We start from the raw sequence: 14,458 nt of genomic DNA, 5'->3' as shown, positions 1-14,458 counted from the left end.
TCATAATATGTAATATAACATACATATTATGCACACACACCCAAGAGAAGCAGTACATAGCAAATGATTAGGATCAGCATGACTGCAATCCTATACAGAATCACCTTAAGTAAGAATTACTGGTGCTTACTCCTGATTGTATAGGTTCAACTTGTAAAACACATTGAGCTTTCACAAAACATCTCCAGCCAGCTGAAAGGCACCCTTCAGCTTTTCATTAGAAATGCAAACCATCCTGCCAAGAAGTGTCACCATTTAAACTGCTATCATGAAGTAGGAACTCTATCAAAGAAAAAGAAACAAGTAGCCAACCCCTGCTTGATTAATTTCCTCATTCTCTGACTTCCTCTATACTAATCTGTCACAAAGAATAGCAAAATATGAAGGCCTTGTTCTTTGTTTATTTATTATTACATTTATATCCTGCCTTTTTTTCCCTCTTGCTGGGAACCCAAGGCAGATCACATAGCCCTCCTCTCCATTTTATCCTCGCAACAACAACACTGTGAGGTAGGTTGGGCTGAGAGTCTGTGACTGGCCCAAAGTCACCCAGTGAGCTTCATGGCCAAGTGGGGACTAGAACCCAGACCTCCCAATTCACAGTCCAGCACTGTAACCACTACACCACACTGGTTCAGTCAATTACCCTACCACTCTGGCACATGACATCACAGTTACTGCTTTGAAATAAAATGTCCTGGAGTTACTCTGTTCCCCTCCACTACTGCCTGAATGACAGATCCCAAGCATCTGCTCTGACTGGCAACAGTGCTCCAGGGTCTGGGTCCCCAAGAATGATCATGAGGTGACCTGGTTGCAGGTTGCTCTCAACAAATGCTGGATGTGGTATGTAAACTAGTGCTGTGCTGAAAATTTCTCCCACATTGTTTTCGACCATTCTCGTTCCATTTGATAGAAAAGAAATTGCTTTCGAAAAGAAATGCAAAGGAGGAGACATTTCGGAGGAATTCTCAGGGTTGGGTTTGGGGTTCTTGGGCTTACCTTAAGTAAGGTAAGCTCAAAACTACCACCAAAATAAATTAAAAATTCTGCCTCAGAAAAGTGGAAGCCTTAACATCGTTGATGCTGTTGCCACCTACAGAAGGAGTGAAATAAACCAAAACCCCTTAGGAATAGAGAAAGAAGCTGTGCTACAACCCCTGCCAGTGGTGAGCCCTATCTGTGAGAAACTGTTTGAGAATTTCTCCTCCTGGAGGAGAAATGCGGTGAAGTTGTCCCCCCAATTTCTCTGCCCACGAATAGGCTGGAGAATTTTGAGAGGCTGTTTGTGCACAGCTCTGATGTAAACTGACCTATTACATCCTGCTTCCCTACTGCCCACACTGCGTTCTCCAATGCAAGAGAGGCTAAACAGAGGGAGGGTCATTTCCTTATGCAATGAGAGAACTAACAGAAAGCATCTCTCCCCATTTTTAGCACCAGCTTCCCCTTATAAAGAGGAGAGGAGAGAGAAGATGGGGAACTATTTGCTTTAGGTCTGCATCTAAAAAACCTCACGTTAATTATGATATAAAGTCTATTATGAAACGAACAGTTAAATGTTCTTGCTACTGGAGAGCCAGTGTGGTGTGGTGGCTAGAGTGTTGGACTGGGAGTCGGGAGATCCAGATTCTAGTCCCTACTTGGCCATGAAAGCTCACTGGGTGACTTTGGGCCAGTCACACACTCTCAGCCCAACAGGGTTGTTGCTGTGAGGATAAAATGGAGAGGAGGAGGAATAATGTGCCTGATCTCGTCTGATCTCAGAAGCTAAGCAGGGCCAGCCCTGGTTAGTACTTGGATGGGAGACCGCCTGGGAATCAGGCTTCCTGCACTGAAGAGGGGGTTGGACTCGATGATCTTGTAGGCCCCTTCCAACCCTATGAATATGTATGCACCTTGGGTTCCTTGCAAGTGGAAAACAGGTAGGATATAAATGAAATAAATAAATACATAAATACTTCTTACATGGACCGAAATGGAAATTTGGACTTTGTTCTGCATATGTATATCTATGTGCTTTTGATATGTCTGATTTCCTTTTCTCTTTTCTTTGCTTGTCTGTTCACACCCTTATTTTGTTTAACTGTTTGTTTACCTATATAATTGTTCTTTCATTAATAACAATAACATTTTAAAAAAAATACTGCCTTCCCCCACAAATCTACCAAATAAAAGGTACTCACCAGCCTCTCAGACATGGGTGTTTTATCTCCATCTGGTAGATGTTGCTCCAAAGCCAGAACAATACAATTAGCTATAATTGTAGCCAAGATCATATATTCAAATGGAGTGGAGGCAATGGTTAAAGAAACAGAACTCATCAACAGAAGGTGCATGTCAACAACAGCAGAAATCTCATGGACCTATACAACTTTTATAACCTTCTGATCCTTCAACATACCATTCATCTCTCAGGATAATTCATCATACTCCCTGTTCAACCATAAGTGCATTTACAACTCGTAAGAAATTAAGCCTTCGGTCTTTAGTTGATTAATCAGTTAGACAAAAAAAGAACCCTTTAGATTGACTAAAAAGATGTCCTTGATTATTAGGCAGGAGGGTTTTTTTAATGTTAATTAAAAATCAGTCCGTGAATAATAAGAACGTGTCAGAAAATTGGAGACAGCAGTAGTTTCTTTTCTTTTCAGAAAAGAAACTATAAAAGAAACAGGAGTTACCAAGCAAAAGTTTCTTTTCAGAAACTTTTGCTTGGTAACTCCTCGTCAATTAAACCTTGTAACTGAGGTTTTTAAAAAGCCAATTCCTACTTCAGCCATTGCCCGAATGAATAGTTTTGGAAATCTTGTGCTCGTCTTTAGTCTGCCGCACCCTGCAGCCATCTGTGACAGTTTAAAAAAACCTCTCAGGGTGGTTGTTAGAAGATATTGATTAGTTAACCGCTTGCGAACGTAAAATTAACAGTTAGGAGTATAGAGATCCAAAATGTCAATTCCAGGAGGCAATGGGATGTAATAATAATAATAATAATAATAATAATAGGGAAAAGCTGTATAAAATTGCTTAGCACGCTTGTAGATTTTAATCCTTCCAAACCCAACAAGGTAAGCCTATATCATCATCATCATCATCCAGATGGAGAAGGAAAGAGCTCAAGTTAAAAGAGTAAGCAACATGCCTGAGAGGCCATACAGCGAGTTCTGGGTTGTTGTGCAAAGCTTTGAACTCAGGGATTCCAGCTCATGTTCTGAACCACTACGCTATGCCAAAATGCCAAGGTGCCATATGGAGCATGATTTGGGGTGCTTTTAAGGGAAAGGCACCCCTGTTTTCATTTCCACAGCAAAAGGCTCTTATTTCATGTCAGAGTAACCCTGCCTGTATAGTGGACTCGCTTTCCCTGCTCTGCAGAATATACACGACTGGATCCTTGCCCAAGTGCAAGTCGAGGGCCAGATGGCAAGGAAGTGTTTCAGCACCACGGAGAGCTCCCCTGGGTACCAGGCACAGTTTCATTTAAGCCTTGCGCCAATCGCCCCCACAGGCTAGTGCACACCTAGAGATGGCTGTGATGAAATACCCTCACTTTCCTCGCCCACCGGTCCCCCCAGAACCCCAAATAAAGCATGCTTTGCGAACACTGTGTGCGACTGGATAGCTTCTAAACTTCCCCACCTCCAGCACCATCCCCCCACCCCCACCCCAGTGGTGGACTGAAAGGCTCTAGTCTTGCAAAATGCACCCCTTGAATTGCCACGAGGTCTTTTCTGCCTGGCTGCAGCGGTCTTCAAACACCCAGATACAGAAGGATTCACCTCCTCCTCCACCACCCTATGCACCTCATAATGCTATTAGTGGATTCTGCTTGCCCGATTGATCCATTCCCTGCAGCACATGCACACAGCCACACACAGCCACACATCGTTTCAGCTGGGACAGAGAGCTGCTTGCGGTGTTGCTAAGAGCAGGTCTGGTTGCTATTCTGCTGCGAGGGTTATTAGCGTAGTGATTTCAGATAAAAAGAAAACAACAGGAGCCCTCTGGGGATGTTGCATGCAGCCGCTCCTCCTAGCTATGGAGCAGATCAGCCAATACAGAGAGAGAGAGAGAGAGAGAGAGAAGGAGAGACTCCTTAGCAACCTAACCCTAAGCTCAGGTTGGAAGAAACTCCCTTTGCTCATTCTGCTAAAGAATTCCAGCCTTGTCTGCCCCAGCTGCATGCAACACAAAACAAAGGCTTCTCTCTAAGTCAGGATGGGACTCCAGAATGGCTAGATAAAAGATTTGGCAACCATGTGTCTCCTGTCTTTTCAGCTGCCTAAAACCCACCTAGGCATTCCTGGTCTGGTATACGACAAAACTCAGCAGGCTTCTGAAGGAGCCAGTCCATATCAGGTGAAATATTAAGGCCCGCTAAGATGGAACAGGCAGTGCAATCAGGTGGAAGGTGTTCCCCCCCCCTCTCTCTCTCTCTCTCTTTCTTTCTTTCTCATATAGCTTTCCCTTCCCACTGCCACAGACTGATACCCCAGCTAAGGAAGATCCACAGGACGATGAGCTAACAGATGGGATTCACCTATGCAATTGATTCAAATGGTGTGAATGCAGGAATATCGTATGCCTTGCGGGTTAAATATGCACCCACATGTTTTTGTGGGTTAAATATCTATGGCTTATATATGTATATGTGATATATTTCTTACACACACACACACACAGGAAAGGAAGCAAACCTATGTAACTTCCCTCAATCAGGGATTTAGCCTGTCATTTTGACTTTGTGCTTGATTTTGCCCCAAAATGCAGCCTTTTTTCCCTGATCTGGGTTCAAGACTTCACCAGCAATGTACAATACAGCTTTGGATGCAATATACTAAAGCATGCCTTATTATTATCATCAATAATAATAATAATAATTGTTATTATTATTTTAAAAGATGGATCAAGCCAACACAGTTCATAATATAAAAAGTGGCGCAACTTTTGCCCCTGATGACAGACATCACCCACCCAAAGAGCCTTTCACAACCTGACTGGATAGATTATCAGGGCAAGGACCTGACAATGTTTGGCTGACACTAGACAGGTTATCAACATCTCACATTACAAAGAGCTAATGAATGGTGATGGGGGAATTAAAATGGAACTAGCAAGAGCATGCAGGAATCTGTAGCGTGCTAACTGCTTCTATAACACCATAGTCAAGTGTGCAAAACTAAAGCAGAACCTCACCCCCCCCCAAATACCACCAGCAGAAAAGCACTGTCCTTTCAAGCACTGTCCCAAATACAGATATTGTTGGTTCAACCCACAGTTCACTCATGACAGCTGCTTGTGACAGACAAGAACATGACAATAAATGACTGAGTCAAGAACTGGCTTCTCCTGGTTGACAACAACTTGACACTCATCCTGAAGAGAAAAGGAGAGATCTCACAACTTGCCAGATCTAAAAGCAGTAATAAAGCCATCACATGCACTGCCTGAGATTTCAGACACGCACACATACCCACATACACACACACACTGCTTTCTGGGCTGAGGAAGGAGCGCACACACGCAAAAGCGCCAATGCTGAGAGTCTAACTGGCTCCTTCAGATGAAGAAAAATGCTCCAGAGAGGAGGCTCCAGGGGAGAACTGATGCGCCACTGGTGTCCCGGGGAATACCGCCCATAGAGACACAGAAGAGGGGGGCTGGCAATGGTGACCCCCTCGCCTCTTCTGAAATGCCCTGTCAGGGCTAAGCAGGCTTTGCTCCAGAGAGTTGGCGGGAAGAGGGTGGAGTGTCTGGCCTTGGCCCACCCGGCACTCCCAGCCCCGAGGCAGAAGGCGCCCACAACCTCCTCGCCACGCCTGAAAAGACGCGCCAGTGCCCCCCGAAGGCACGCGTCCCCACGCACACGCGAGTCCGCCCGGGCCCCCGCGAGGCTCTGCACCATTCCGCGGTGGGTCGGCTCACGGCTCGGGGACGCTCGCCAGACTTCCCAGCCCGCCCACAGCCAGCAGAGGCCCCCACACACACCCCGATCTCCGCCCCCCGCCCCCCAGCCAGCCAGCCAGCAAGGATATGGCCACTCCGTGATGCGCTTGGCGTATTTGCGGATCACGTTGTCCTCGCTGAAGACGAAGAGCGACCGGTTGACGGTGAAGCAGTTCTGCTTGACGGGGATGGGGTTGTAAAGGGCCATCGTCCGGGCCCGCTGGGCCTTGGACTGCTTGTACATCTGGGGCCGCTGGCCCGGCGGGCCCGCTCCTCCTTGGCGGCTGCTGCCGCGGGCCCCGCCGGGCCCCGCCGGGCCCGCTCCGCCGCCGCCGCCGCCGCCTCCTCCATAGCGGCTGGGCAGGTCGTCTCCGAAGCGAGCCATGGTGCTGGCGCTGCTGCTCCGAGCGCGGGGCGGCACGTCACGCTGGCAGCCGAGCCCGGGGAAGGACAACGCATCCCCGCGCCGGCGAGCGGGGCTGGGCGGCTGCTGCTGCTGCGATCGGGGCGACGGCTGGACCTCGAGCGCAGGCGGCGGCGGCGGAGAGGCGGCGGACAGCGCTGCTGCCGCCGCGCAGGGGCGAGGCTGGGCGCGGAGGGGGCGGAGGGAGCCGCCGAGCGCTCGAGGCGGGGGCGAGGCTCAGCCCCCGGGCGGACGGCCCCGCCGGGCGGACTGCGCCGGCTCCGTTTCGCCGCCCCCCGCTCCGGAGGCGCCCGCCTTCCGAGCGCCTTCGCGCCGCTGCTACGGAGGCGCCCTCCCCGGTCTCCGCCTGCCTCCTGCCTGCCTGCCGCGCCGGGTTGCGATGCGTCCCGGAAATCTGCACAGGTGGGAGGGAGGGGGCTGCCGCGGGAAAAGGGAGCGCCGCGCTGCCCCGCGTTCCTGGATGGGAGAGCGAGGCCGGGCGGGGTCCCTCTGCCCTGCGCCTCCGGGGCCCCCTCGCGCCAAGAGCCCAGCCTCGCAGCAGGCGGACTGGAAGCGTCGAGAGCAACCGGTTTGTGGACCTCGCCCCTCCGAAACGAGGGAGGCCAGCCAGCTGACAGCCCAGCAGCCAATCAGCGGCGCCTGCTCCACCCAGCCCTACAAGGGTTCCCAGCCGAGTCCCACATCCATAGCGGGGGGGGGGGAGGGAGGAGCCGCCCTTTCGCCCAGCTCCTGATGCTCAGGAAGGGGGCGGCTTCGGGCTGGATAGGGAGCAGAGAGCAAACCCCCTCCTCCGCCTCCCAGCCCGCTTGCGTGCAACCCAGCAGAACACAGGAGGGTGGCCCATGAGGTCTTGGCAGCGGAGGATGAGGCTAGGATTCCGGGGGGGGGGGGGGGCTGTGCGTCCATTCCGGGTCTCAGCCGCAGGGAGGCTGAGGGAGCTGTCCAAGGTGCTGAACCCACCCTCCGCCACCCCGAAATTAATTTCAGCACCTTGGATAGCTCCGTTAGCGCCCCGGCGGCTTCCGACTGAAAAACCCAGAATAGAAGCACGGCCCCACCGAAATCCGAGCTGCCAGCCTCCGGTGGGCCTTGGTCCAGGCCACGGCTGGGGCAGGGGGGGTTCCTGCTCCCCCTTGCTTGGTTGGGGGAGGGCCCCCCGAGGCGTCCCGTGGAGGGAGAACTCCCGTGGGGAAAAGACCCGGAGGCGAGGCGGGCGTCTGGCACGGTAGGCGCTGTCCAGGTACTAAAAGGCGTGACGGGCGATTCACACGACCAACTCCCAAAGGGGTAAGATCGTCGGGAGCTGCTTTATCTTGGCTCAGACTTCGTCTTTTCCAACCCGCCTGGTCCAGTACTGTCTGTTCCGGCAAGCGGTGGTTCCCCAGGGTTCCATGACAGGGTTCCACGCCCGTGCAAGCTTTCAGGCTTCACAGATCCCTTCTCCAGGCCTCCAGAGGAGGAGAGCAGATTCTAAGCCTCGACTCCCTGCTTGGGCCCAATCCCAAAAGAGAGAGAGAAAGTTGCTGAGAAGTGTGAAAGCAGTAGAGGCTGGTGGCTCCAATGTCAATGGGGCGTTTGAATCCATTCCGGGTTTCAGTCAGAACCAGTCAAGACTCTAAAGGAGATCTCCAAGGTGCAGACCTTGGGAGTTTTGACTGGTTCTGACTAAAACCCAGAGCAGATTCACCGCCCCACTGACATCAGAGCCACCAGCCTCCACGGGTGGGCAGCAAAAGAGCCACGCCTTTGCCACACGCATGACTTCAGGCTTGTTTTTCGCTAGAACCCAAGGTCCATCCATGGGAGCTAGGTGTGGAAGAGTCACTCAGGAAGGCAGGCACAGAGTAGAGGGAAAAGGTGCCTCAGAGCATCTGCTCAGCCCAATAATTTGTTTTCAGGACCAGAATTGGAGCTTGCTCATGAGTCCTTTCACATACAAGGTCAACTCCTGTTCCCCTCCCACACCCCAGCTTTCTTGATTGTAGCATCCTAATTTAGGAGAGGTGGGGAGTGTTTTGTTTGTACTATTGTTAAAAGAAAAATTGGGAGCTGGTCATCCTTGCTGATCCACTACAAATCACATAAATATCTACCTGCACATTCTAATTTACCTTCTGCCCACCTCTGCTTAGGCACTCTTAAATATGGTGTACCATCCCGAGTCCCTTTTTCCTCACCACCTCACTTCTTGAACACTGAGCACTAACCTCGGTTCAGCCAGTGGAGGCTTCGATTTCCATGGGGCTGTGATTCCATTCTTGATTTTTCAGTCAGAACCAGTCAGAACTCTAAAGGAGCTATCCATGGTGCTGAACCCTATACCCAAAATGGATTCAGCCCCTTAGACAGCTCCTTTAGAGTTCTGGCTGGCTCTGACTGAAACCCAGAGCAGATTCACAGCCCCACTGAAATAGCCACCAGCCTCCGCTAAATACAGCTCAAACATCCCCCCCCCCACACACACACACATTATAGTTTTACTGAGGACATCACAAAAAGAAAAGAAAAAAACATAACCAGAATCGATGCAGCTATGTAAGCCACCTTAGAAATTGTATTTGGAAAGGCAGGGTAAAAATATTTAAAATAAATAAAGAATGGCTGTAGAATTGAACTGATAAATCTGTGGTCCAAGAAAAGTCTGTGGTCCTAAACCCTATCCATGTTTTCTTAGAAGCAAGCCCAATGTTCAGTGGGACTTAATCTCTAACTGATAGATTAAAAATTTTGTTTGTTTATTTATTTATTTATTTATTTATTAAATTTATTAATCGCCCATCTGGCCAGTCACCCTGACACTCTGGGCGATGTACAAAGTATATAATAGAACAGTTTAAAACAATAAAATTCTACAATAAAAACACCATATTTCTAAAAGTAACCTAACCCACCCCAAATGCCTGCCTGAACAACCATGTTTTTAATGCACAGTGGAAGCTCATTAAAGAGGGGGCATGGTGGAGATCCCTAGGGAGGGAGTTCCACAGAGTGGGGGCCACCACAGAAAAGGCCCTGTCCCTTGTCCCCACCAGATAGTTTAAAAATGCTTTTACAATGAAATCCTATGCATGTCTACTCAAAAATAACTCCCGTCACATTCAGTGGAGCATAATAAGTGGTAAATGTCCCAAGGCTACAATCCTATGCAGACTTACCTAGGAGCAGGGGTCATGCCAATCAGAGAGCTGGTGGTTCGGTGCCCCGTCCCTGCCCAGCCCCCTCCCCGAAAACATATCATTTAAAAAAAACAAAAAACCTCTGCTGGTGTGCACACTGGCTTCTTCCATCTCAGCAGTGGTGATGGGTGCATTGCAGCTGTGCTGGGGCTGCTAGCCAGAAAATAACTCCTGGTCCAGTAGCATCAGTTTGTTAATGGTGCATGCATGCGCGCGCGCACACACTGTGAAAAAAAGAAAGAGAGAAGGTTCATTCAAGGAGGGCTTGCTCCTCCGGAACATCAGGTGGTTCTTAAAAAAACAGACTCACACACAACAGGGACAGCCTTTGTGAGCCAGGCAGCCAATTGGATCCAACCCTGATCTTTCCCAAAGGGCTTAGTTGGAAGGGTGTCGGTGAGGGCGCACAGCACTGCCACAGCTCAGTTCTTCCCTTCTCCCATTGCTGCATCTCAGTCTATTCTCTCAGTGGCAGAGGGAGAAGGCCGCCATAGCAGAATTAGGCTGGATGGATCATGGTCATGAGAAGAAAAGCTCCTCTCTGGCCTATTGATTATTTAAGAAGCAGAGCTGCTGAGAGTCGAGGAGTCCTCCTTGGACTTCTTCTTTTTAAAAAGTGTGGGGTGAGTGTGTGAGCTTTAATCTCCTTTCTGGGTTGGGTTGCGGGTGTGTGTGTAAAATCCTGTTATGATTGCTTGAGCAATCCTTCCCCCTTTTAAACCTGCTTTGGTTGACAATGGAATTTCTTTCCCTTTAAAAAAAAAATGCTTGTGGTTGCTTGTGGAGTGGATGGAATTTTGATGCAGTCAGAATTTGCTGGCCTTGCTTAATCCTGAGCAGAGATGTAAACTTTGCAGAAATTTTGAGGCCATAGGGGGAAAAAAATAAGCTTTTTGGAAAAATTGGAAATTTTGGAAAAATTGAAAAATAAGCAACACTCTATTTTAGCACTCTTTACAGATCCCCCTTCATGGATCACTGCCTTGTTGTGACAAAGGGGCTTGCATAACTCAGTGAAGCTATACCGTGCAGGGCCACCCAAGACAGACAGGTCATGGTGGACAGTTCTGACAAAATGTGGTCCACTGGAGAAGGAAATGGCAACCCACTCCAGTATTCTTGCCAAGAAAACCCCATGGAATGTATCACAAGGCTAAAAGATATGATGCTGGAAGATGAGCCCCTCAGGTCGGAAGGTATCCAATATACTCCTGGGGAAGAGCACAGGGAATTTCCAAGTAGCACCAGAAAGAGTGAAGCGGCTGGGCCAAAGCCGAAAGGACACTCAGCTGTGGATGTATCTGGTGGTGAAAAGAAAGTCTGATGCAGTAAAGAACAATATTGTTTAGGAACCTGGAATGTAAGATCAGTGAATCAAGAGGTGGTCAAACATGAGATGGCAAGATTGAACATAGACATCTTGGGAATCAGCAAACTAAAATGGACAGGCATGGGTGAATTTAATTCAGGTGACCATATCTACTACTGTGGGCAAGAATCCCTTAGAAGAAATGGAGTAGCACTCATAGTCAACAAAAGGGTGGGAAAAGCAGTACTGGGGCACAATCTCCGATTGAGGCTGAAGAAGCTGAGGCTGATCGGTTCTATGAAGACCTACAACATCTTCTAGAACTAACACCAAAAAAAGATGTCCTCTTCATCATAGAGGATTGGAATGCTAAAGTAGGAAGTCAAGAAATCACTGGGATAACAGGCAAGCATTGCCTTGGTGTACAAAATGAAGCAGGACAAAGGCTAATAGAGTTTTGCCAAGAGAACACGCTGATCATAGCAAACACTCTTTTCCAACAGCACAAGAGGTGACTCTACACATGGACATCACCAGATGGTCAATATTGAAATCAGATTGATTATGTACTTTGCAGCCAAAGATGGAGAAGCTCTATACAGTCAGTAAAAACAAGACCTGGAGCTGACTGTGGCTCAGATCATGAGCTTCTTATTGCAAAATTTTGGCTTCAATTGAAGAACATAGGGAAAACCACTAAACCATTCAGGTATGACCTAAATCATATCCCTTATGAATATACAATGGAGGTGAGGAATAGATTTCAGGGATTAGACCTGATAGACAGAGTGCCTGAGGAACTATGGATGGAGGTCCATAACATTGTTCAGGAGGCAGCAACTAAATCCATCCCAAAGAAAAAGAAATGCAAGAAAGCCAGGTGGCTGTCTGATGAGGCTTTACAAGTAGCTGAGGAAAGAAGGGAAGCAAAAAAAGCAAGGGAGAAAGGGGAAGATATATCCAACTGAATACAGAGTTCCAGAGAATAGCAAGGAGAGACAAGAAGGCCTTCTTAAATGAACAATGCAAAGAAATCGAGGAGAACAATAGAATGGGAAAGACTAGAGATCTTTTCAAGAAAATTGGAGATCTCAAGGGAACATTTTGTGCAAAGATGGGCATGATAAAGGACAAAGAAGGCAGGGACCTAACAGAAGCAGATGAGATTAAGAAGAGGTGGAAAGAATACACAGAAGAACTATACAGGAAAGATCTTAATGTCCCTGATAGCCATGATAGTGCGGTCACTGAACTTGAGCCAGACGTCCTAGACAGTGAAGTCAAGTGGGCCTTAGGAAGCATTACTAACAACAAAGCTAGCGGAGATGACACTATTCCAGCTGAGCTATTTAAAATCCTAAAAGATGATGCTGTTAAAGTGCTGCACTCAATATGCCAACAAATTTGGAACACTCAACAGTGGACTGGAAAACTTTTCTAAGACTGGAAAAGGTCAGTTTACATTCCAATTCCAAAGAAGGGCAATGCCAAAGAATGTTCAAACTTCCGCACAATTGTGCTCATTTCACATGCCAGCAAGGTTATGCTCAAAATCCTACAAGCTAGGCTTCAGCAGTATGTGAACCGAGAACTACCAGAAGTACAAGCTGGGTTTCGAAGAGGCAGAGGAACTAGAGATCAAATTGCCAACATTCGCTGAATCATGAAGAAAGCAAGAGAATTCCAGAAAAGCGTCTATTTCTGCTTCATTGACTACGCTAAAGCCTTTGATTGTGTGGATCACAACAAACTGTGGCAAATTCTGAAAGAGATGGGAGTACCAGACCATCTTACCTGTCTCCTGAGAAACCTGTATGAGGGTCAAGAAGGAACAGTAAGAACCGGACATGGAACAACCAATTGGTTCAAAATTGGGAAAGGAGTACGAAAAGGCTGTATATTGTCACCCTGCTTATTTAATTTATATGCAGAGTACATCATGGGAAATGCCGCATTGGATGAATCACAGGTTGGAATTAAGATTGTCAGGAGAATTATCAACAACCTCAGATACGCAGACGATACCACCCGAATGGCAGAAAGTGAAGAAGATCTAAAGAGCCTCTTGTTGAGGGTGAAAGTGGAGAGTGCAAATGCTGGTTTGAAACTCAACATTAAAACAACGAAGATCATGGCATCTGGCCCCATCACTTCCTGGCATATGGAAGGGGAAGAAATGCAAGCAGTGACAGATTTCACTTTCTTGGGCTCCAAGATCACCGCAGACGGTGACTGTAGCCATGAAATTAAAAGATGCTTGCTCCTTGGGAGGAAAGCTATGGCCAACCTAGACAGCATAGTAATAAGCAGAGACATCACCTTGCCAACAAAGGTCCGTCTAATCAAAGCTATGGTTTTCCCAGTAGTAATGTATGGCTGTGAGAGCTGGACTATAAGGAAGACTAAGCACCGAAGAATCGATGCTTTCGAACTGTGGTGCTGGAGAAGACTCTTACGACTCCCCTGGACTGCAAGGAGGTCAAATCATTCGATCCTAAAGGAAATCAACCCTGACTGCTCACTGGAAGGACAGATACTGAAGCTGAAGCTCAAATATTTTGGCCAACTAATGCAAAGAGAAAACTCCCTGGAAAAGACCCTGATGCTGGGAAAGATTGAAGGCAAAAGGAGAAGGGGACGGCAGAGGATGAGATGGCCAGATAGCATCACCGATGCAATGAATATGAACCTGAGCACACTCCGGGAGAGAGTGGAGGACAGGAAGGCCTGGCGTGCTGTGGTCCACGGGGTCATGAAGAGTCGAACCTGACTGAACGACTGAACAACAACAACAAATCTAAACTCACTTTGTTGCTTCAAGACAGCCTTCCCCAACCTGGTGCCCTCCAGATATTGTGGACTTGAGCTCCCATCAGCCTCAGGCAGCATGCCCAATTGTCAGGGATGCTGGGCACTGCAGTCCAAACACCCAGAGGGCACTGGGGTGGGGAGGGCTGCTTTAGGAACATAAAGCAGCCTTTCTGTTCCTAAAGTTGTTTTATGCATGACTTAGTTTGTTCATAAAATTATCATTATATTTTAAAACTTTAAAAAGTAAACTCAGTAAATTTGTAATTCTTGTCTGAATAGATTAGAACTACACTGAATGACTACTTCATCATCAGAAAGCCAGAACTCTATAGAACAAATCCTAAACTGTCAAGAATGCACATTTACTGTCAAGAATGTACAATGGCGACTCTACTCACATGTTGGGAAACTGAGCATAAATATCTATCAGTAAAATATACTTTAGAACAATAATTGCTGGGAATCTTACAAAGAGGGTTAAAAAAAAAAAAAAACACTTTTCCCCATAGCTTCATTATTTCCAAACATTTTACATCTCTAGTCTTTCTATAAACATATTATTATATAGTCTTAAGAAATCATTTTGGGGGGAGTAAACAATCTATAAATACTTTGTCTTAAATTCTAAAAGAAAAAATTCCAAAATCCAAAGCTGTTCCATTTTTCCGGGGGGGGGGGGGGAGAAAGAAGGCTGGTTTTTCCCCGTATTTTTCCATTTTTTTTCCAAGCCTTCACATCTCTAATCCTGAGTAATCCAGTCCTTTTGGCTTCAGAAAAGACATTTATAAAATT

At 47.6% G+C, this 14,458-nt stretch overlaps 1 protein-coding gene across 1 annotated transcript in view; it reads right to left on the bottom strand.

Moving 5' to 3' along the window:
* Nucleotides 1-6,331, bottom strand: part of CACNA1B (calcium voltage-gated channel subunit alpha1 B) — a 479,093-nt gene extending 472,762 nt beyond the window's left edge. Inside the window, exons 1-2 of the mRNA XM_084821407.1 lie at nucleotides 6,036-6,331; nucleotides 2,187-2,292 (exon numbers count right to left, since the gene is read on the bottom strand). Of these exons, the coding sequence (XP_084677533.1) occupies nucleotides 2,187-2,292; nucleotides 6,036-6,331 (402 nt within the window). The remainder of the gene's footprint in view (nucleotides 1-2,186; nucleotides 2,293-6,035) is intronic.
* Nucleotides 6,332-14,458: the final 8,127 nt, after the last annotated feature.

Source organism: Heloderma suspectum, chromosome 14 (assembly GCF_057233095.1).
Source record: "Heloderma suspectum isolate Gila_16-S chromosome 14, 16-S_ref, whole genome shotgun sequence".
In the NCBI taxonomy this organism is placed as follows: Eukaryota; Metazoa; Chordata; class Lepidosauria; order Squamata; family Helodermatidae; genus Heloderma; species Heloderma suspectum.
The sequence above is the reverse complement of the archived record's forward strand: the minus strand, read 5'-3'. Positions and strand labels throughout refer to the sequence as shown.